Source organism: Theropithecus gelada, chromosome 2, assembly GCF_003255815.1.
Source record: "Theropithecus gelada isolate Dixy chromosome 2, Tgel_1.0, whole genome shotgun sequence".
In the NCBI taxonomy this organism is placed as follows: domain Eukaryota; kingdom Metazoa; phylum Chordata; class Mammalia; order Primates; family Cercopithecidae; genus Theropithecus; species Theropithecus gelada.
Genome location: NC_037669.1, coordinates 192,892,650 through 192,917,063, shown reverse-complemented (window position 1 = coordinate 192,917,063; position 24,414 = coordinate 192,892,650). Strand labels below are relative to the sequence as shown.

Here is a 24,414-nt window from a genome sequence, read left to right as displayed (position 1 = left end):
GTGGTGTGTGCCTGTGGTCCCAGCTACTCAGGAGGCTGAGGTAGGAGGATCACCTGAGCCCAAAGGTTGAGGCTGCAGTGAGCCTTGATTATGCCACTGCACTCCAGCCTAGACAACACAGTGAGACCCTGTCTCAAAAAAAAAAAAAGAATTAAAAAGAATAAAAAAGACCATTGGTTTACTAGATTTTTTTTTTTGAGGGGTAGCAGCTGCCTTTCTCAAAAGAAATTCTATAGAGAACCCCAATGTATAAAACATATCAAAGTGGAATTATTGGGATGAGGAGGGAATGGGGTACCTGGATCCCACCTGCCAGTCTTAGGCATTCATGAGGAACCCGTGAACCTGCTGAAGCCTGTAAAAGGGCTTAAGCAGAGAGTGAGATGACCCAATGCACATTTTAGAAAGATGCCTGTGGCTGCCGGGTAGAGCCGACATTGGAGAGAGATGAGATTCGGGGCGGGGAGCCAGTTTCAGGAGGCTATAAAAGTGGTCCAGACGTGAGCTGATGAGGTCTAGACCCAGGGCAACAGCCTAAGGATGAAGAGCAGGATTGGATTCCAGAAACATTTCTGAGCTAGAATCAGCAGGAATTTGTGCTCAATTGGATATGAAGGGTGAAGGCTGTGAGGGCTGGGCTGCCTGGGCTGAAATATACTGTAAAGTGTGACAGCTGTACAGGAGAGAAACTGCTGGGACAAAGGATAAGAGTTGAGTTTGGGGCCAGGCACAGTGGCTCATGCCTGTAATCCCAGGACTCCGTGAGACTAAGGTGGGCGGATCACCTGAGGTCAGGAGTTTGAGACCAGCCTGACCAACATGGTGAAACCCCATCTCGAACAAAAATACAAAAATTAGCTGGGCGTGGTGGTGGATGCCTGTAATTCCAGCTACTTGGGAGGCTGAGGCAGGAGAATCACTTGAACCTGGGAGGCAGAGGTTGCAGTGAGCTGAAATCGCACCACTGCTCTAGCCTAGGTGACAGAGTGAAACTCTGTCAAAAAAAAGAGAGAGTTGAGTTTGGGATACATCATGTTGTGGTGACTCTGGGACATATAGTAGTTGATTGACCAGTAGAGAGTTAGAAAAGCAAGTCTGGATCTTCTGGATCTTCTCTTGTGGGAGAGAATGTTGGAGCTAGAGATTAAAATTGGGGAGTTATCAACAGATTGGTAGACACAAAAGACATGGAGTAGAGAATGTGCATACCGGAGAGAAAGAGGCCTGAATCAGGCACCTGGGTTTGTGACAATTTGGTCTTTATTTAGCTTTTTCACTGGTGTCATTGTTATTACCATTATGAGAGAATATTTTATTTTTTAAATTATTTTTATTTTTTTAAACACAGGGTCACACTGTATCGCATAGGCTGGAGCGCAATGGCGTGATCTTGGCTCACTGCAGCCTCAACCTCCCTGAGCTCAGGTGATCCTCCCACCTCAGCCTCCCAAATAGCTGGGACTACAGGTGCGTGCCACCAGGTCTGGCTAATTTTTAAATTTTTTGTACGTACAGGGTCTCAGTATGTTGCCCAGGCACTCAAGAGGTCTGCCTGCCTTGGCCTCCCAAAATGCCAGGATTACAAGCCCGCGCCTCTGTGCCCGGCCATGAGTGAACATAGTAGAAAGCAGAGACAATGTGCAGGATGTTTGGAGTGAAAAGGACTTGCTCCTGTTCTCGTAGGATGGACAGTGCTACACACAATCACAAATCACAGGCTACAGGAGAGGCACCCAATCCTGCAGGACACTTCAACGTTCCAGATTAGAGGGGGAACAGAGATCAGAACTGGAGGTCCCTTGCCTGAGCTCCTGAGTGTGGTGGTCCACGCCACTCACTCTGCATGCAGCAGACACTAAATATTTCACCTTCTCTAGACGACAGCAGTTCCTCAAGACCAGGAGCGCTGGGATAATGCATATAAAGCTCTTAGCACAGTGTCTGGCGCCCCTTCGATGATGCTTATATTATCAATTTTCTTATTCCTTTGAATTACTGGCCAGAGCTGGCAGGGAACTTTGCACACATCAGGCACAAAAAACCCGTCCATGCAGTCTATGATCAGGAAGCTCGCGGCACTCTGACAGTCCACGACAAAGCAGTTCCCCTTCTTTCTAACACAGCGAGGGTCCGTAAAGGAGATTATCCACAAGGACTAGCTGAGTGGATAAAAAGACAGACTAGCTGAGTGGTTGACCCTTCCAGACGGCGGGCTGCCCCTCTGTACACCTGCGCTGCGGTTCCCAAAGTCGGCCTCAGCTTGGTCCTTGGCTGGAAGCTTGTAGAAAAGTTTCTGGGTCAGCAGACCTCACAGGCAAGGGTCCCCTAGCTGGCCACCCCAGCTAGGCACCAAGGCAGGAAAGCCGGGGGGCCTCGTCAGCGTCGCTGGAAAACCATTTACACATCCCCGCTGCTTGGCCACCAGGCCGGCAGGTGCAGGTGTCGGCCCAGCTCCCCGCAGCCCGCCCATCCCCCGCGCCCCGCGCTGCAGTTCCCTCTGCGCAGCCCGGTCTGAGTGAGCCTGTGCCGAGTCGCCCGGCAGCCCGCTCTCCATGTGACTTCAGTTTCCGTCTGTTCCTTCCGCTGGTGCTAAAATAATCTGATGCCCCACAGAAAGGAGGGAGCCCAGCCCCGCGTTCGGCTGCTCTCGAGGAGGCCGGAGCCCCGGAGAGGATGCGCCCCGCGGAGCCGCCTGCGCCTGCGGGAGCCGTGAGTATTTCCTGCGTGGGGGCGTCCCCGGGGGACTTCTCCAGGTGGGCGAGCTCGAGCGAGGTTGGGCGGTAGGAGGTCAGGTCCGTGGCCCGCAGCTCAGGGCTGAGGAGGAAGCTGTGGCTTGCTGCATCCAGGCGCCGCGCTTCTGTGCTGGGCGTGGGGGCCGCGGCTCTGGGTGGAGGTGGAAATGCCTCCCTCCAGGAGCGCTTAGAGCTGAAAAGCTGGCGCGGTGTAGTGGAAACCACCAGGGCTTCAGACTCAGACGTGGGTTTGAGTCCTGGCTCTGTAGGGAGCGTGTGAGCAGACAGTGAAGGTTTCCGAGCCTCAGTTTTCTCATCTGCAAAATGGGAACAGCCATGCTCCCTCCCTGGACTGGGCGACTGGATATGATGGGACGGCTCTGTGCACACTCAGCATGCTGAGCGCTGGGCTCTCCTTTCCTGTCCCACAACGTGGACTGAGAACCACTGTTTCATAGATGAAGACGCTAAGGCTGGTTAACAGCTACACCTGTTCACAGATTCCGTCCACGTGCCAGGCCTGTCCAAGGCCCTGGGGATACAGCTGTGAAGATGTGCAAAGCCCCTTCCCCCACAGACAGTTTGTCCTTGGGAGATCCACTGGGGCTCTGTGACTTGGATCCTAGCCTAGCCTTAGATCCATGGCTTATCAGAGGGAAACTAAGAGGAGGGCGACTCAGACTGGGATGCTCCTCGGTGGCCCTCGTGGCCTCTCCATGTGGGTCGGCTTCTGAAGGGGTCAGCATACTTCCCCAGGTACCCAGGAGCTAGACGGAAAGAAGTAAGGAGCCACTGGTGTGGCTTTGTGCTGCCTCTGAGACAAGGCGAACACGTGCCAGTTGGTGGCTGGGACTGGAGGGGGCCAGGTCAGGGTCCTAAGAATGGAGCCTCAGGACAGGGCTGGTCGGGGCTGCTGTGCTTCCGGAGGGGCTGAGGGGACCCCACTGGAGGCTTCTTCATGATGGGTACAGCCTGTTAGGAGTCTGGATGCTAGAAACACTCAGAGTCTGTGGAGCTGGCCCTCCGTGCTTTCCTGTGTGCTCCTTCCCTGCTGGCTGTGACACACAGACTGTTCCTGTGGATGCTGGGGGGTTGCTGGGCTTTACATACAATACATATTTATTCTCCTCACACACCCCTCAGGTTTGTATGTGTATGCCTGATAGTTCCTAAAGATTATAGAATCATGGGCCCAGGAAAAAACCTTAACTCCTGCCTTTAGGTTTAAAAAATAATAATAATAACTCAGCTTCACAAAGAAGGCACTTTAAAAAAAAGATTATTTATTTTTAGAGACAGGCTCTTGCTCTGTGGCCCAGACTGGAGTATGGTGGCACGATCACAGATCACTGCAGGCTGAAACTCTTGGGCTCAAATGATCCTCCTGCTTCAGCCACCTGAGTAGCTAGGACAACAGGTGCACGCTGCCATTCCAGCTAACTTAAAAAATTTTTTTTGTAGAGACAGGATCTTGCTATGTTGCCCAGGCTGGTCTTGAACTCCTGGGCTCAAGCAATCCTCCTGCCTTGGCCTCCCAAAGTGCCGGGAGTGTGAGCATGAGTCACCACACCCAGCTTTCATGTAATGAGTACCCTCATGGGAACTTCATGAAAACACATGTAAACATAATCTCTCATAGTTTTAAAATTCATCATCCAAGAGATCCTGCTCTTTGATAAAGAGACATAACTTGGTAGGCTCCAAAACAGAGAGTAGACGCCTAGTATCTTTGTTATGGACATTAAGAATACATTGACCTTTCTGTCTCTGGTCTTGACTCTTTTGGAAGAGAGATGCTAGTACTGATGACAACCTGCATTCTGGCTGCGGTGTGCGTCCACACTGCAAAGTGTGCGCAGACTCTCGTACGGACAATGACTGTGCCTCACATCATGCTCAGGTCCGTTTCAGAGCCTCAGAAGTTAGGGGAGGGTGGACTTCCAACCATGACTGAAAGCACCGTCTTTCTTAGGACATGCTGTGTCTATAACATACTTACAGGTGTCTGCACTCACCGATGCTTGTTGAGGTGTCATTACACATCAGTGACAAACATCATTTTTTTTGCTTTTGGTAGAACTTGTTTATTGTACTCACTTTCCTCCCACACCATTTTTCTCAACTTCATCATGAAACAAATGTCATGTGGTCAGTCTGTGATGAGGCTCAGGGCTAGGTTAGGTGATTATTTCTGAAAGCTCAGAGAGGTGAAGGAAAAAGGACATCAGTGCTTGGATCTTATAAGCCTCACATGCAACGATATACCCGAGTTCAAGGATCAGATTCTTAGACTGGTTTGGCTGCAAATGACAAAAAACCAACTCAAATATGCTTCGGAAAAAAGAAAAAAAAAGGATTTATTGTTTCAAATAACTGAAAATTATATGGGCAATAGTTTCAGGCATGGCTGGGTCCAAATGCTCAAACAGCATTGCCAGGAATCCATCTGTCTCCATTCCTCAGCTTTGCCTTCCTCTCTGTGGGCCTCATTACCAGGCAAGTCCTGGAGCTGGTGGCAAAGATGGCTGCCTGCAGCTCCAACTATATCCCCACTGGTCTGGCCTCTGAAACAGAAAGAGCAAGTCTCCTTTCCATGAGTTCTAGCAGCTGCCCTTGGATTGAGTCTCATGGGCTTGGCTTTTATGATGAGCCTGTGTTAGGAAAATGGAGTTGCTCTCACGGGCCCAGCCTTATTCATAGGCCCCACCCTGGAACCAGAAGGTGGGATCAGACCCCAACATACACAGACTTTTTAAGAAAGGAAGGGGGTTGGTTGCACAACAGTGTGAGTGTACTTAACACTACTGAGTTGGACACCTAAAAACGGTTAAGATGATCACTTTCGGCCAGGCGCGGTGGCTCACCCCTGTAATCCCAGCACTTTGGGAGGCTGAGGCGGGCGGATCACCTGAGGTCAGGAGTTCGAGACCAGCCTGGCCAACATGGTGAAACCCCATCTCTACTAAAAATACAAAAATTAGCCGGGCATGGTGGTGCACGCCTGTAATCCCAGCCACTCAGGAGGCTGAGGCAGGAGAATCGCTTGAACCTTGGAGGCTGAGGTTGCAGTGAGCCGAGATCACGCCACCGCACTCCAGCCTAAGCGACAAGAGCAAAACTCCGTCTCAAAAAAAGATAATCGCTTTCATGTTTTGTGTATTTTACTACAATTAAACATTTTCTAAAGAAAAAAAGGAAAGAAAGGGGTGATTTTCTCAAAGGGGAATTGAGGAGTTGTTACCAGAAGGAGAAATGAATGTGAGTAGGCGAAACCAACCAATTTCCAGAGCGAACGGAGTCAGGTGCTGAGACCAAACCAATGTGCCATTTCTGACTTTAATGCCTGAGGGATTTTAGACTGAACAGAGTGAAGAAAGGAGGAAGTGGAACCTTGTCATGGTCCTCACCCACGAGCTGGGCGCGAGGAGCGGCTGGTACTGGATGGGCTCCATGTGGCCGCAAAGCCTGGTGAGGTCACAGGGGCTCCCCTCCTCCAGCCCCAACCCAAAAGGTTGCCTAAGGCAGATGCTGCGCCATGTGCACCAAACAACTTTCTGCAGCCACCTCCAAGAAAGAGGGATTTCTCCCAGGAGAGCGCACGTAAGGCTCCGTCTTTTCACCTGTCTATTCTCAAGCAGGACCTGAGTGTCTGAGGCAGCCCCACACCCAGAGTGCCTGGCAGGGGCTCACCCTGGGGTACACATCGTGTTCTCCTAAGCTCATGTCACTCCATTTGAGATGTCAACTGGACACGGACTCCTGCTGATCCTCCTCCTGTCATTCACTCCTCTCCTGGTCCAGCCCTGATCCCTGAGATCTCTTCTGCCCTTCCAGTGTCTCCCCTCCGTGGTCCTCAGACACCAGGGCTGAGCCTTTTCCCTTGGCCCTGCAGGGTCAGTGGGGAGTGGGGCTTTCCCTGCCTGGCCCTGGACCACCTCCTTCAACTTCAGCAAGTTAGTGGCCTCCCGGTCACTAGCCAGCCTGGCGCCCTGAGACCTCCTCACAGGCCTCCCCCAGTGGCCTTTCTCTTGTTCTAGGTCATTGGGCCCTTCCTCAGGTCCTTAAACTGATGCTTCCATTTGGCTTCTCATCTCCTTCCAAATCCCCAGTTTTCTTCTAGGCTCTCTGCCTCCTTTAGAAGGCCTCTGGCAGCCCCCATCTTGCTTCGCCTCCACAGAAGGCCATGGTCCCATGATCTACTCAGGGGCACTGTTCAGAATATCAGGCACCGCGTGGCACAGCTACTCAGCAGGCTGAGGCAGGAGAATCACTCGAATCCCAGAGGCGGAGGTTGCAGTGAGCCAAGTTTACGCCACTGCACTCTAGCCTGGGTAACAGAGCGAGACCTTGTCTCAAAAAACAAAAGAAAAGTTAAATCACTTGATATGCATTCTGAAATATTTAGAGGAAAGTATATCAATGACTGCAATGTACTTCAAAATGCACAATGAGGCCGGGCATAGTGGTTCACGCCTGCAATCCCAGCACTTTGGGAGGCCAGGGCAGGCAGATCGCCTGAGGTCAGGAGTTTGAGACCAATCTGGCCAACATGGTGAAACCCTGTCTCTACTAAAAATACAAAAATTAGCCAGGTGTGATGGTGATCTGTGGTGATCTGGTGCCTGTGATCCCAGCTACTCAGGAGGCTGAGGCAGGAGAATCTCTCGAATCCCAGAGGTGGAGGTCGCAGTGAGCAGAGATTGTGCCATTGCACTCCAGCCTGGTGACAGAGTGAGACTCTGTCTCAAAAAAAAAGAAAGAAAGAAATGCAGCGTGGGTGGTGCTGTGTGCCTGTAGCCCCAGCTACTCGGTAGCCTTAGGTGGGAGGACTACTTGAGGCCAGGAGCTTGCAGCTGTAGTGTGCTACAATCCCGTCTGTGAATAACTACTGCACTCCAGCCTGGGCAACATAGCGAGACCTCTAAAAAAAGAAGAAGAAAGAAAGATGGACAGAAGGATAGATAGATGGATAGTATGTTGTTGGGGAAAAGCTAAATGACTAACAGTACCTAGTAACTGTTCACATTCCTTGTTATAATCATAAAAACCAAATAATAAGAAATTAGAAAACATCCATCGGAACAGTAACTACCTGAAATACACTGTCACATGAATTACCAGGTTATTGCTCCACTGAACTATTCGTTTGTGATGAGGAGGTGATACCAGCACTGAGCCTGGCAGGATGAATAAGAGCTTTGTAGGTGAAGGAGACCAGCGAAGGAGCCTTTCCCACAGAGGAAAGAGTATGTGGGCATGCGTGATTTAGTCAAGGATTGCAGGCATCCCAGGGTGGCTGGGGCTTGCGGTATTGAGGTTGAGTTGATGCAGAAGTCACAGACCCGGGTCTGAATTGTGGCTCTAACATTCTCTAGCTATACGGCCTAAACCTATGTGAGCCTCCATTGACCAAGTATGAAATGGGGATGACAACATTTACCTGCTAGGATTTTTGTGGGAATTATACGTAAAGCACCTGGTACAGCCATGTTCCAAGGTGAGCACTCGATAAGCGTGAGCTGTCACAGTGAGGAGCCCAGACAGAATCTGGGAGCCATTATGCAGACCTCGAACAGCACTGAGTTGACCTTTGAATTGGCCTCTTGTCAGGAATCCGTGTCATTTCATTCTTCAGCTGTACAGGTTCTTGGGGAAACCAAGTCGTCGAGGTGGGGAGATGTATTTTCATTGTTTTTCCACTGTGGCCACTAAGCCGCTGTCATCACCCATAGTTCCGGCCAACAGTCTACCCTGGACCCTGAGTGCTCTTTTCCCCCTGGACATCCCAGGCTCCACACGCTGCAGCTCCCAGGCGTGGGAGAAGGGACGAAAGCTCCTCCTTCACTGTATTTCCTTCAACACCAGCTCGCTGTTTGCACAGAAGAACTCCACTTTCCCTTTGACTGATGCCCCACTTTGTCTCACTGTAGAAAGTGTGTGTCCCCCTCCAGCGGGGGAGTGTTCTCCCACGGGCCTTGGAGGACTTGGAGGTGGGGGTCCCCCGCCCACTGAACTGGAGTCCAAAACATTCTCTCACGCTGACAGAGCCTTTCATCACACACTATCTCATTCAGCCTTGACACAACCCCGTGAGGTCAGCAAGGCAAGTGTCGTCCTCCACGGCCACCACCAGAGTGAAGGAGCCAGACTTGGGCCCAGGTCTCCTTCCCCAGCCCAGGGTCCCTTCCTCTACACAGATGCCACCTGCTCCTTCGTGTCGAGAAGGGCGGTGGCAGGTGGTCGCTCCCTCGGAAGTGACCAGCGGGAACAAACTCATGATGCTGAAGGGAAATTAGATGCTACTGCGTTAGGCGGCTGAGTGCCCATCAGCAGAGGTTATGTGGGTCTCTCCTATAGAAAGGTGACACCGAGGACCCAGCCCCAGCCACCACCAGCATGCAAGGGCGAGGTGTCACCTCCCAATGGGGGCAGGTTTGCATTCGTTAAGACCCGTGGCCAGATGCAGCCCGTGGGCATGGAACAGGACAAGGGGAACTGCCCTCTGCTGGCCCTACCAGGCCGATGCCGACCACATGGGGAAGCCAGTTGGCTTATTGGTGGCCCTGAGGAAATGAGGGCTGAGCAGGGAGGTGCTCAAGACCGGCTCCTCACACTGGCTGTCTGGAGTCGCTGTGGGAAGGGCCCAAGGGAAGAAGGGTTGCTGTGGCCCCAAATCCCCCTCCAGGTGGAGGCAGAGCCTCATGCATTCCCAGAGCGTCCCTTGTCACAAGCCCCAGTAGAGCCCAGGCTGACCAGGAGTGCGAGGCTCGGGTGGGAACCAGAGATCTGCGTTTAACCAGTGCTGGGAACCATGGCACTGCCTTCCCCGAGCCACCGTGCGCCTCTCATTTCACCTCTCTGGCCTGCATATTCTTTTAGCAAACTTGGGGATTGTACTACACATTCTGCTTTACACTTTCCATTCCTTGATATTATTTTATTATGAACATGTTTCTGCATCAATCAATATATTGCTACCAAAGCATTTTTTATCACACCACGTCATTCCTGTCGTGTAGTTTCATCATAAGTGATTCAGCCAGTGCTCCCGTTATTGGACTTTTCATGGTTTCCACTTTGTTATTATTACTAATGTTACAATGAATACTCCTTTTAAAATATTTTTACGTACATTGTATTTCCTTAGGATAAATTCCTAGACATTGAATCAAAGAGAATCCACACTTTCAAGGTCTTTGATAAATTGTGCTAAATTGTCCTTCAGAAAAAGCGTGCCAATTTTCTGTTCTACCTGCAGGGTGTGAGACAGTTCTTGGGGGGGAAAAATTCAAAACCTTTGTATTGCCTATATTTTAACAAATTCATTATTAACAGAAAGCTAGAGAAGCAAATCACAAGCTGTAATTCACACATCACAATTCTAAATGTTTGCTGTTCCAGTCCTCAATTTCAGGTTCTTGTTAATGCATCCACCATTTGAATATTCACTTTTTCAAAATACAGGAATGTATTAATTTACCAAAGATCCCAATCGGTTTTTTTCTTTTTTATTTTTTGAGATGGACTCCTACTTCGTTGTCCAGGCTGCAGTGCAATGGCAGGGTCTTGGCTCACGGAAACCTCCGCCTCCCCGGTTCAAGTGATTCTCTTGGCTCAGCCTCCCGAGTAGCTGGAATTACAGGTGCCTGCCACTATGCCTGGCTAATTTTTGTATTTTCAGTAGGGACGGGGTTTCACCATGTTGGCCAGGCTGATCTCAAACTCCTGACCTCAGGTGATCCACCCACCTCGGCCTCCCAAAGTGCTGGGATTACAAGCGTGAGCCACCACGCCCAGCCACCTGGCTCATTTTTGTATTTTTAGTAGACACGGGGTTTCTCTATGTTGGCCAGGCTGGTCTCAAACCCCTGATCTCAGGTGATCCACCCACCTCGGACTCCCAAAGTGCCGGGATTACAGGTGTGAGCCACTGTGCCCAGCCTGTATTTCCATTTTTAACATGACAAATGTTTTCTAAGCACCTTTATGAGAAGAGTGTTTGAAAAAGATACGTTGGTAATTCCTGGAAATATGGGGACAAAGATTACCATAATTTTACCTCTGTTTTCAGGAACATTTATTTCATTTTCCTTGTTTTTAAATGTGAGTACTTTAAAACTTACAGAAAAGTTTACAAGAAAGTACAATGCTAAATTTACCGAGTAGTAATATTTTGCTTTACCATCTCTACTGAGCCATTTGAAGGTAGGTTACATAAATTATGGACACCATGAAAGTGCCCTGTAAGTGCTTCAGCCTCCCAAAGTGCTGGGATTACAGGCTTGAGCCACTGCACCTGGTCGCAAAGAAACATAATCTCTAAAACAAAGGAGACTCTTTGCAGCGGCTGCAGGTTCTTCTTCCTCACTGTCAGTGTTCTCTTGTTGCAGAATACAACCTCCGTTCATGTTGTTTTTATGAATGAATCTTTTTACCACTTTCTTGCTATGACCAGGTCTGGAGGCTGAAAACCATGTTGCCTAAAAAGCAACACCCCATCTTCATAGACAAGGTTGGTTCTGGAGTAGACTCACAGCATTCCATAACTAGTTAGAATGCAGCAGCGTTCCACATGGGCCAAACCTTGTCAAGACAGGAGCCACAGGCAACTCAGGGTCCCGGAACACTCACCAGCTGGCAGCCCCTCGGGAAGCTCCTGGGCTTTCCACCCGTTCCGGGATGCTGGGCACGTGCTGGCTTAGATGCCCTCTTACAGCTGCAGGCGCTGTGGTGTGGCCCTCAGCCCTGAGGATGTGTGGGGGGAGAGGAAGCAGGTCCTGTACTCGCAGGGGAGAGTCACGGAATTTCGCAGGGAGATACGGCAAGCCGATTGTTTACCTTGGACTCTGCAGTGCTATCGCTCTGAGGAAGCTCTCTGCAGCTACACACTCTAGGAAGAGGGTTTCTCAACCTCAGTGGTCAGTATTTTGAAAGCCTTTTATTTCTTTACAGTCATTACATCTAATTTAGCACTGGGTCATGGCCATTCTCACATGATTGTATCAGGCAAGGTCCAACCAGGAAACAGAAACTGCCCAGATTATTTAAAACAGAGGATATTGAATGCAAGAAAGTGGCAACACATGATGGAAGAGGCTGAGAAGGCGAATCAGCAAATACCCAGTCAACACAGCGACGAGCAGCTTCAGGAAGCTTCTTATCCTCACCCTAAGTCGGTAGGGTGAGGATGAGAGGAGGAGGTAGGCCAGGCACTGTGGCTCACGCCTGCAATCTCAGCACTTTGGGAGGTCAAGGCTGGTGGATCACCTGAGGTCATGAGTTCAAGACCAGCCTGGCCATCAAGGTGAAACCTCATCTCTACTGAAAATACAAAAATTAGCCAGGCGTGGTGGCACGCGCCTGTAATCCCAGCTACTTGGGAGGCTGAGGCAGGAGAATGGCGTGAACCTGGGAGGCGGAGGTTGCAGTGAGGCAGGATTGCAACATTGTACTCCAACCTGGGCAACAAGAACAAAACTCTGTCTCTGTAATCCCAGCACTTTGGGAGGCCGAGACGGGCGGATCACGAGGTCAGGAGATCGAGACCATCCTGGCTAACACGATGAAACCCCGTCTCTACCAAAAGATACAAAAAACTAGCCGGGCGTGGTGGCGGGCACCTGTAGTCCCAGCTACTCCGGAGGCTGAGGCAGGAGAATGGCGTGAACCCGGGAGGCGGAGCTTGCAGTGAGCCGAGATCCGGCCACTGCAATCCAGCCTGGGCGACAGAGCGAGACTCCGTCTCAAAAAAAAAAAACCAAAAAACAAAACTCTGTCTCAAAAACACAAAAAACAAAAAGAGGAGGAGGTGGTGTCACCAGAGCCTGGGGTCAGCGGAAGAAACTCTAGGATGTCTGTGTCCAAGGCAGAGAGGAAGGGAGAGAAATACTCTGGACTCTTTCTGCCCTCTGCTCTCTGACCTCCAGGAGTGGCTTCCGTTGACTAAACCGCTGGAGGCCAGGTGACAGCAGCGTTCGAGATTCAGAGCCTTCAGAAGTCAGAGCCCTGCCACACCGAGGGCAGCAGGGAAGGGGAAGGCATGGCTCTGGGGACAAACTGCTGTGAGCCAGCACAGTCGTCTGTGCCCAAAGTTAGCCTTGCTCTGCAATTTATGAATGTAGTTTTTGATTGAACCTTCCTGCATACCTTTTACACATCTGGTTGGTGTAATTCATCCTTCCAGCCACATTACTCAGGCCTTTATTTTAGACTTTGTGGAGCTGCTGAATTACCGTGGAGATTACACAGGAACAACCAGCACTCAGTCAAGTCACTGGTGTTTGAAACTCACAAGTCGTAATTAATAATTGTGTTACTACCTTTGCAGCTACGAAGCCCTTTCACATACATGAGACTGGTTTATTCTCATGCAACTCTGGAATAGTTATCGTTACTCCCATTTTGTAGATGGATTCTCCAAGTCTTGGAGACTTTGAATTCCTGAAGGACAAATAACAAACAACAGAGGCGGAATTCAAACTCTAGTCTGCTTGGTTCCAAATTCCCTGATCTTCCCATGATATCCTGCTGCTTCCTGCCAGAAGGAGCTACCCAGGGCCACAGCAAGAGTTTTTCTGGGCCAGTTGGCTGAGTTTAGGAGGAAGGAGAGGATATGTTTTAAACTTGCAAAATTCTAGATGACCCATAAATTAAAATGCCGTTGCTGAGTGTGACGCGAGGCCTGTCTTGCCTTCCAGTCTGAAGGTTACCTCCTCACTGAAGGACCTGCACTCTTGCCCCTTACACATCTAGATTCAGTTCTTCAATATACAGGGCTGGCTGTTCTAGAAAGATCGGAGTCACCGCAGTGGGTGCCACCCCACACCTGACAGAGGCGGGCAGGGAGGAAGGGAGGGTTCTTACCTCCACATCTCCCTCAATAAAATTCAGGATGCCCAGTGAAATTCGAATGTCAGATAGGCAATTTGTTGGTATAAGGATGTATCTAGCATTGAAATGATGCCCTGTAATTTACTAAATCTGAAACTATGCAACCTCATCTCATGGTGGGCAGTGATGTGATCCCAGGTTTCAGGGGCGTGGGGGCGGGGAAGGGTGCTGGGGGATTCTGAGGTCAGGAACCCATACAGCTCTACTTTTGCCCTCTCTCCCCTGTGCCGGCCACAGGGTAGTGATTCCTGTGTGGGTGCAGAGGCAGAAGTGGGTCTGGAAGGGGATTCCCAGTGTCTGGCAAGTTCTGGTGAATTCCGCATTGGAGGTTCTCTCTGTAGTAAGGGGAGTTGGCCTGGCCTGAAGTGAAAGCTGGTTTACCCGGTTTCATTTAGCTCTTCAGTTAGTCTGTTTGCACTGGTGGGCATTCAAATCTGATCAAAAAGGTAAAATGAGCCTTCAGGATCCCTAAATACATGTGAAGAAAGGAAAGAGGAGGCCCCTGAGTGGCTGGAGCGAGCAGGTGGGATGAGCTGGTGCCGCTGGCCCAGGAGAAGATGGGAGGGCACACACTGGGCCTCAGATGGGTGTCAAGGAAGGGGACAGACGGAATGCTGGGGCCGGCTCTTGCTGCTGGGTCTGCAGAATGCAGAGCTGGGGGCACGCACCAGGCGTCAGGTCCCCAGCAGGGCAGCAGTGGGTGCAGCCTCGCTGCTGGGAGCGTCTGCCCTGCTCACTCATCGGAGCTCGGGGAGCTCGGGGGCTGCTCTCAGCCCTGCCGCTAAGGCCATCCACAACCTCCAGTGGTGTCTCTGAGCCTTTGTTCACCTGGCACATGTGATGAGTATACTGCGTTTCCTTTTTGGCTCCTCTTAGTTCTTAATCTCTGCTGGTGTGTGTATGCCTTCAAGCCTCCTCATTACCGCTGTTCCGTGTGCACCGGCCAGACAAGAGGGCTGGCAACCTCGTTTCGTTAACCGTCTTTATTCTATCCAAAGTTTTCTTCTTCATTTTCCCCTCCATTTTTCCCCCTGTCCAGGCAAAACATCAAACCTCTTTTTCCAAAGGGTCATAGTGAAATGAGTTAACCGAAGAGGTCCGCCTCACATCAGCAGCTGAGTAGTAACTCTGTGGGACAGGGGCTCCAATCCGTTTCCAGTCTCAGTCCACTCTCCGATTGTTCATTCACTCACTCAGCAAGGACTTACTGAGCTCACGGGATGCATCAGGCCGATCGGAGCTGGAGGCAGGAACACTTCAGCAGAATTACGAAATATGGGAAACTCCAGGTGACCAGAGGCCTGGTTACTCAAGCCTTATGCTTCTCCCTTCTGTGCTGGACTCAGTGAAGTTTAGTGTTCAGCCACCCGTCCATCAAAGGGTAGAGGCAAAATGAAATTGAGTCCTTGTCAACAGTTTCAGTGAAAGGCTGGAAGTCTTGGCTACATGGAGGTATTTGAGTAACCCGTGGGCTGCACCTCTGTGGAGCTGTGAGCTCCGTCGAGCTCCAAGACCACATAGAACTGGAACTGGCTCCTTCTCCCGAGAATACAAACAGCCCCCTGGGATGTCCTTCTCTGACTTGCTTCTTCCCTGCTCTCCGTCCACAGGGCTGCCCTTGAGATGGAGTTGCTGCCCCTTTGGCTCTGCCTGGGTTTTCACTTCTTGACAGTGGACTGGAGGGACAGAAGTGTAACGGCCACAGCAGCTTCCCAACGGGGCTGTAAGTTGGTGAGTTTTCCCTTGAACCCTGTTCTGTCAGTTGCTCCTGTCCTGACAAAGCTTAGTCCATTCAGAAAAAGCTGACGGATTGTCCATCAGGAAGGGCAGAGAATGAAGGAGCCTGAATCACTCTGTGCCTGCCTAGCACGGTGCCATGTGCAGCTGCCCTTTAACCACAGGAGTTTAAGCTGCTGCCTGGGAGACAGTCCCTGCCCCACCCTTCTCACACCTGCTGAGGATAGGAGGCATCCGAGACCAGCCTAGGGCAGCCTTCCAGAACAAGAACAACTTGTTAAAAATCTGGATGATTCAGGCCGGGCGCGGTGGCTCACGCCTGTAATCCCAGCACTTTGGGAGGCTGAGGCAGGCAGATCACTTGAGCCCAGGAGTTCAAGACCAGTCTGGGCAACATGGCGGAACCACATCTCTACAAAATACAAGAATCAGTCAGGTGTGGTGGCGCACGCCTCTAGTCCCAGCTACTTGAGAGGCTGAGATGTGAGGATGGCTTGAGCCCGGGAAGTGGAGGTTGCAGTGAGCTGAGATCATGCCTCTGCACTCCAACCTAGGTGATGGAGCAAGACCTTGTCTTTAAAAAAAGAAAAGAAAAGAAAAATTCTGGGCGCGGTGGCTCATGCCTGTCATCCCAGCACTTTGGGAGGCCAAGGCGAGTGGATCACCTGAGGTCAGGAGTTTGAGACCTGCCTGGCCAACATGGTGAAACCCTGTCTCTACTAAATTAGCTGGGCGTGGTGGTGCATGCCTGTAATCCCAGCTACTCAGGCGTCTGAGGCAGAGAATCGCTTGAACCCAGGGGGCGGAGGTTGCCATGAGCCAAGATCACACCACTGCACTCCATCCTGGGTGACAGAGTGAGACTCTGTCTCAAAAAAAGAAAAAAACAAAACAAAAAACTGAATGATTGAGCTGCACTGATGGTATGAGAATCTCTGGTTGAGGTGCATGAAGGCTGGAGAAGCCCGCCTCAGAGTTTGTGGACGGGTCGACAGCTAAGGCTTACATAGCTGTAGGGAGGGTTTGCTGCCATGTTGTACTGCAGAGCAGCAGCCTGGACTATGCTCGGGCTAAGAAGACCCAGAGAGTAGATACCCAAGCCTTTACGGGTGCCTTCTCTAGGGCTTTCAGCCTATATGTGAAAATAGACTTGGGTCAAAATTGAGAAATTTCTAGTAATTGTCCCCTTCACCTATATAACAATGATATCAAAAGTCTGCTCGAGAAACACATATTTAGGCCAGGTGTGGTGGCTCACGCGCCGAGGTGGGCAGATCACGAGGTCAAGAGGTCAAGACCAGCCTGGCCAACACAGTAAAACCCCGTCTCTACTAAAAATACAAAAATTACCCAGGTATGGTGGCACGTGCGTATAGTCCCAGCTGCTTGGGAGGCTGAGGAAGATCGCTTGAACCCGGGAGGCGGAGCTTGCAGTGAGCTGACATCACACCACTGCACTCTAGCCTGGGTGACACAGTGATACTCTGTCTCAAAAAAAGAAAGAAAGAAAGAAACACATATTTCTTTTTTTTTTTTTTTTTTTTTTTGAGACGGAGTCTCACTCTGTTGCCCAGGCTGGAGTGCAGTGGCCGGATCTCAGCTCACTGCAAGCTCCGCCTCCCGGGTTTACGCCATTCTCCTGCCTCAGCCTCCCGAGTAGCTGGGACTACAGGCGCCCACCACCTCGCCCAGCTAGTTTTTTGTATTTTTTAGTAGAGAGGGGGTTTCACCGTGTTAGCCAGGATGGTCTCGATCTCCTGACCTCGTGATCCACCCATCTCGACCTCCCAAAGTGCTGGGATTACAGGCTTGAGCCACTGCGCTCGGCCGAAACACATATTTCATAAACATTTCTTGAACCATATTATATACTAGGCACTGGGAAGACAAATTGGATGTCAGGGCTAACACATTCAAATATGTATTCTTTTTTTTTTTTTTTTTTTTTTTTTTTTTTTTGAGACGGAGTCTCGCTGTGCTCCCAGGCTGGAGTGCAGTGGCGTGATCTCGGCTCACTGCAAGCTCCGCCTCCCGGGTTCACGCCATTCTCCTGCCTCAGCCTCCCAAGTAGCTGAGACTACAGGCGCCCGCCACCACGCCCGGCTAGTTTTTTGTATTTTTAGTAGAGACGGGGTTTCACCATGTTAGCCAGGATAGTCTCGATCTCCTGACCTCGTGATCCACCCGTCTCGGCCTCCCAAAGTGCTGGGATTACAGGCTTGAGCCACCGCGCCCGGCCCTAATATGTATTCTTAAAGCAGATTAATCTTTAACACCCAACTGTCATGGTTTTTAACCTCTTTTAGTAGTAACCTATAACCACTGTGCTAGAGTATATTCCAGCATGACATAGGAGTTACGGGCTAGACTGGCCCGGTTTAAAACCCAGCCCCACCCTTAGCTAGTGACATTGGGGCCACTCTAGGCCATAGTTTCTCCATCTGTAGAATATATACGTAATAATAATATCTACCAATAACATCATGCTGTGTTGATTGATGATTAAATGAGCAAAGCACTCAGGACAGTGCCTGGTAGGTAGTGAGTGCTATGCGTTTGTCCATTATCACTCATATTATTATTAATCTCTGCTATGTTTGACCTCCAGCATTCTCTTACAGAGGCAATAAAGGATTAACTGCACAGTAGTTATTCAGGGGTTCCCAGGCACAGGAAGAGGAGAGATAAATGAATAGCCTTTCAGAGTTCAGGCTAGACCCTCTGCTTGGCACTGTCTGGCCCAGTGGGTAGGAGTAGAGAATTGGCTGCCAGGGAGCCCAAAGAGTGGGTTTCCTGCAGCTGTTCCTAGTTGAGGACTGAGAATTGGAGAGTCTGGGTGCCCTTCACTTGCCCTCATCACATTATCTATTTGACCTCATTAGAAAGTAGACGTTGGCCAGGTGTGGTGGCTCACACCTGTAATCCCAGCACTTTGGGAGGCTGAAGCAGGCGGATCACCTGAGGTCAGGAGTTTGAGACCAGCCTGACCAACATGGTGAAATCCTGTCTCTACTATATATACAAAAATTAGCCAGGCGAGGTGGCAGGCGCCTGTGATCTCAGCTACTTGGGAGGCTGAGGCAGGAGAATCGCTTGAACCAGGGAGGCCGAGGTTGCAGTGAGCTGAGATCACACCACTGCACTCCAGCCTGAGCAAGAGGGCAAGACTCCGTCTCAAAAAAAAAAAAGAAAAAAGAAAGAAAGTGGACATGGTAAGCTTTTCTGGGATGGCCATGTGGTCCTTCTACATCACTTCAGCGGGGCCACTGGGAGTTGCAGAGGTGTGACCCCTGACTGCAGCAGCTGTGGAGAAACAGCGTCCCACAGCGTGAAGAAAGCCCCTGACATTCTCCAGTGAGTCCCCACACAGGGAGGAGAGCAACACTCACTCACATAAAGACACACACCTGGCCGGGCGCGGTGGCTCACGCCGGTAATCCCAGCACTTGGGGAGGCCAAGGCGGGTGGATCACCTGAGGTCAGGGGTTTGAAACCAGCCTGGCCAACATGGCAAAACCCTGCCTCTACTAAAAATGCAAAATTAGCCCGGCATGGTGGTGGGCATCTGTTATCCCAGCTACTTGGTAGGCTAAGGCTGGAGAATCGCTTGAACCCAGGGGGCAGAGGTTGCAGTGAGCCGAGATGGCACCACTGCACTCCAGCCTGGACGACAAGAGTGAGACTCTGTCTCAGAAAAAAAAAAAAAAAAAGTAAATTCTCTTCCAGAGTAATTTGTAATTATAATGCAATCCCAATCAAAATACCAAAGAGGGAGGGGGGATGTGGAAAGACCTTGGCAAATCCATTCGAATGTTCATCTGGAAATTAGAGAAACCCAAATGCTCAGCAGTAGGAAATGACTTAAGTAGATCATCCTAATAATTAGAGCTAACATTCATGAAGCACAGTAAATGTGTTTCACGTAAACAGTTGCACTTGATCCTGAAAAAAAAAAGAAAACCCTATGAGAAAATTACGGGTATAATTTCGGTTTTACAGGCAGGGTAATGGAGGTCTTTTTTGGTTCTGTAACCATCCAAAGGTCACCCATTTGATCAAAGGCAGAGCCATGGAGCATTGGCCCTGGAACTCCTGCTCTCAACCACCGTGCTGTTCATGAAGTGAATGCATATGCTTCCTAAAAGGATCATGATCAAATGTATTTGTACTGCCAAGGCAGTAAGTCTGTCGTATGTTATTGACAGGGGGAGAAAAATAGGTTACTGAACAGTTTGCAGAGTATGGTTTTATTTTTGTTTTTAGACAAAGGTAGGTAATATCTTAGGAAAGATCCAGAAAAACATGGAACAGAAGGTGACTGGTGTTTCTCTGAGAGAGGGGCTGAGGTGATGGAAGAGTTTAGCTTTCCACATGTCAATGCAGTATCCATGTTTAATTACTGGAAGGTTTTCTTTTAATTATAAGATAAAGAACCCGAGGCTCCAAGAAGTTCCATGCTAGTGGTGGTAGAGCCGAGACTCAGGCGTGAGTCTGTCCCAAACCTGTGCTTCTCCCTCTCTCGGGATGTTTCTCCTGTTGCCGCACTTGCCCTCTGGGACTGAGCCCACAACTGCAGCCAACCACTGCGCTCGTGTTACTGATGAACGTGCACAAAGGAATGTCGTTGCTCCTCTGTCTTACCACTGAAAACTTTTTTCTGGCTGGGCGCAGTGGCTCACGCCTGTAATCCCAGCCCTTTTGGGAGGCCGAGGCGGGCAGATCACCTGAGGTCAGGAGTTCGAGACCAACCTGACCAACATGGTGAAACCCCATCTCTACTAAAAATACAAAAGAAGTTAGCTGGGCATGGTGACGTGTGTGCCTGTAGTCCCAGCTACTTGGGAGGCTGAGACAGGAGAATTGCTCGAACCCAGGAGGTAGAGGTTGCAGTGAGGTGAGATCGTGCCATTGCACTCCAGCCTGGGTGACGGGGCAAGACTTCATCTCAAAAAACAAAAACAAAAAAACCATTTTTGTCCTAGACACTTAAATGACATCCTATGGCTGATTGTTGGTTTTGCCAATTTTGCAAAACCTGGGGCTGAATTACAGTATCCTGGCATGTGTGCTTTCCGCAGTGTGACCTGGGTGGCCTCGTGCCTCCCGCCTCATTATTCTGCACAATCAGAGTAGAGCCCTGGTCAGCAAAAGCACCGGACTGGGTATTCAGAGCCCTGGGCTCCAGTCCCAGCACTGCCGCGGCTCTTCGCTTCTCCACTGCAGTCCCACTTTACTTCCCTGTACAATTCAGGATGGTGAAAGCTCTCAAGTCCTTTTTTTTTTTTTTTTTTTTTGAGATGGAGTCTCACTCTGTCGCCCAGGCTGGAGTACAATGGCATGATCTCGGCTCACTGCAATCTCCGCCTCCTGGGTTCAAGCAATTCTCTGCCTCAGCCTCCCAAGTAGCTGGGATTACAGGTGTCCACCACCACACCCGGCTAGTTTTTTGTATTTCCTGTAGAGACAGGATTTCACCATGTTGGCCAGGCTGGTTTCGAACTCCTGACCTCAAGGGATCCACCCGCCTCGGCCTCCCAAAGTGCTAGGATTACGGGCACGAGCCACTGTGCCTGGCCTTTTCTATCCTGTTTTGAAAATTTACATCCCTAGAGCCATCCCCAGCGGTTGCAGGGAAGTCTGATAAGTGAACTAAGTTTCTGGGCATAAATGCCTGCCTCTGGGCCTCCTCCCTGCTGACCAGTGTGGTTTTGGCCGCAGGTGGGTGGAGACACTGACTGCCGAGGGCAGAGCCTTGCTTCGGTGCCCAGCAGCCTCCCGCCCCACGCCCGGACGCTCATCCTGGATGCCAACCCTCTCAAGGCCCTGTGGAATCACTCCCTCCAGCCTTACCCTCTCCTGGAGAGCCTCAGCCTGCACAGCTGCCACCTGGAACGCATCGACCGCGGCGCCTTCCAGGAGCAAGGCCACCTGCGCAGCCTGGTCCTGGGGGACAACTGCCTTTCAGAGAACTACAAAGAGACGGCAGCGGCACTCCACACCCTGCCAGGCCTGCAGACGCTGGACTTGTCAGGAAACTCCCTGACGGAGGACATGGCGGCCCTCATGCTCCAGAACCTCTCCTCGCTGCGGTCCGTGTCCCTGGCGAGGAACACCATCATGCGGCTGGATGACTCCGTCTTCGAGGGCCTGGAGCGCCTCCGGGAGCTGGATTTGCAGAGGAACTACATCTTTGAGATTGAGGGAGGTGCTTTTGACGGCCTGACTGAGCTGAGACACCTCAACCTGGCCTACAACAACCTCCCCTGCATTGTGGACTTCGGGCTCACCCAGCTGCGGTCTCTCAACGTCAGCTACAACGTTCTGGAGTGGTTCCTCGCGGCCGGGGGAGAGGCTGCGTTTGAGCTGGAGACGCTGGACCTGTCTCACAACCAGCTGTTGTTTTTCCCGCTGCTGCCGCAGTACAGCAAGTTGCATACCCTCCTGCTGCGTGACAACAACATGGGCTTCTACAGGGACCTGTACAACACCTCGTCACCAAGGGAGATGGTGGCCCAGTTCCTCCTTGTGGACGGCAATGTGACCAACATCACCACCGTCAGCCTCTGGGAAGAATTTTCCTCCAGCGACCTCGCAGATCTCCGCTTCCTGGACATGAGCCAGAACCAGTTCCAGTACCTGCCAGATGGCTTCCTGAGGAAAATGCCTTCCCTCTCCCACCTGAACCTCAACCAGAATTGCCTGATGACGCTTCACATTCGGGAGCACGAGCCCCCTGGAGCGCTCACCGAGCTGGACCTGAGCCACAACCAGCTGTCAGAGCTGCACCTGACTCCAGGGCTGGCCAGCTGCCTGGGCAGCCTGCGCTTGTTCAACCTGAGCTCCAACCAGCTCCTGGGCGTCCCCCCTGGCCTCTTCGCCAACGCCAGGAACATCACTACACTTGACATGAGCCACAATCAGATCTCACTTTGTCCCCTGCCAGCTGCCTCGGACCGGGTGGGCCCCCCTAGCTGTGTGGATTTCAGGAATATGGCATCTTTAAGGAGCCTCTCTCTGGAGGGCTGTGGGCTGGGGGCATTGCCAGACTGCCCATTCCAAGGGACCTCCCTCACCTCCTTAGACCTCTCAAGCAACTGGGGGGTTCTGAATGGGAGCCTCGCCCCACTCCGGGACGTTGCCCCCATGTTACAGGTCCTGTCTCTCAGGAACATGGGCCTCCACTCCAACTTTATGGCGCTGGACTTCTCCGGGTTTGGGAATCTGAGGGACTTAGACCTGTCGGGAAATTGCTTGACCACCTTCCCAAGGTTTGGGGGCAGCCTGGCCCTGGAGACCCTGGATCTCCGTAGAAACTCGCTCACAGCCCTTCCCCAGAAGGCTGTGTCTGAGCAGCTCTCGAGAGGTCTGCGGACCATCTACCTCAGTCAGAATCCGTATGACTGCTGTGGGGTGGACGGCTGGGGGGCCCTGCAGCAGGGGCAGACGGTGGCCGACTGGGCCACGGTCACTTGTAACCTCTCCTCCAAGATCATCCGCCTGGCGGAGCTGCCCGGGGGTGTGCCTCGGGACTGTAAGTGGGAGCGGCTGGACCTGGGCCTGCTCTACCTGGTGCTCATCCTCCCCAGCTGCCTCACCCTGCTGGTGGCCTGCACCCTCATCGTCCTCACCTTTAAGAAGCCTCTGCTTCAGGTCATCAAGAGCCGCTGCCACTGGTCCTCTGTTTACTGACTTGCCTGTGTGCCAAGACTCGAAACTTGGTCTGCACAGAACAGGACATTTTCTCTTTTCTCTGCTAGCTTTCAAGATGGGATGCAGAGGCCAAGTCTGACGAATTGAAGTTTCAATTAAAATTTAAAATGTTTCCATTCCTCATCTCCACCCCCCGCCCCCCACCCAAGTTCTTTTTCCATCATTATAATTCATCCTCATTATCGTGGTAAAATATTTATTAGGTGACATTTTATAGAAATAAAAGGCAACGTGTCTCATAAATATTTTTTAAATTAAATACAGCTTGTGTGTATTTGTTTAATGTTCCTTTGTGGTTTCCCTTGGATTATTTTTTAATGTCCTCCCCTTGGTGACCTCCACAGAGCCGAAAGGGTCGCAATTCAATGCAACCTACTGGAAAAAACTCCAAGAGTGCGTGCTGGAGATGGTGAGTCAGTGCCCTGGGGATGCAGCAAGGCAAGGATTCCATAGCACAATAACAACAACAACAACAACAACAAAGAATTTCAAACACAGCCAGAGGGTCTGACGTAAGATCGTAAGATGCGTCCGCCACTGCCGTCAGAATGGGCCTGCGATCCCAGCACTTTGGGAGGCGGAGGTGGGTGGATCATCTGAGGTCAAGAGTTCGAGACCAGCTTGGCCAATGTGGTGAAATCCCCTCTCTATTACAAATACAAAAATTAGCCGGGTGTAGTGGCCCGTGCCTGTAATCCCATCTACTCGAGAAGCTGAGACAGGAGAATTGCTTGAACCCAGGAGGCAGAGGTTGCAGTGAACCGAGATCACACCACTGCACTCCAGCCTGGGCGATGGAGCGAGACTCTGTCTCAAAAATAAATAAATAAATAATAAATAAAATAATGGACCTCTAGCTGGACCCCCTCCAGGTGCCCTGGCTTCATACCCAGAGTCTCTGGCAGATAGACATGACTCTTCCGTGGAGAAACTGAGAGAGTAATAACTGGCCCCGAGTTTATCCAGTCAGTAAGCCGACTGCCAGAGCCAGTCCTCATTCTGAAGGGAAGTAACGAGGAAGCAGAAAGGAATGAATTCTGCTTGTGAACCCTCCTAACTCTTCACAAAAAATTGCTTACAACTTCTTAGCAGATGTTCAGTATCTGTATTCACTAGATTCTCAGCTTCCCTTCTCCTGCTATTCAATGACAAACAATGTTTGTGCTCCTCTCTGAGAGAAAGGAACAAAGACATGGCCCCCGTCCTTCGGTAGTTTAGAATTTACACCGTCCTCAAAGTTTTTAATCCCTGCTTACTAAATCATAAAGGAATTAAACGTAACGGGGGAGGGGTGGGGAGGGAGAGAGGCTAGAAATCCCACAAACTGCTATTACCATGCAGACTG

General features: G+C 50.9%; 1 protein-coding gene across 1 annotated transcript; it reads left to right on the top strand.

Annotated features, from left to right (window-relative positions):
- Window positions 1-2,530: 2,530 nt before the first annotated feature.
- NRROS (negative regulator of reactive oxygen species) lies at window positions 2,531-23,328 on the top strand. Its single transcript, XM_025377269.1, has 3 exons — window positions 2,531-2,709; window positions 15,233-15,353; window positions 21,078-23,328. The coding sequence occupies exons 1-3, from the start codon at window positions 2,603-2,605 to the stop codon at window positions 23,046-23,048; spliced, it is 2,199 nt and encodes a 732-aa protein (XP_025233054.1). The 5' UTR covers window positions 2,531-2,602; the 3' UTR covers window positions 23,049-23,328.
- Window positions 23,329-24,414: the final 1,086 nt, after the last annotated feature.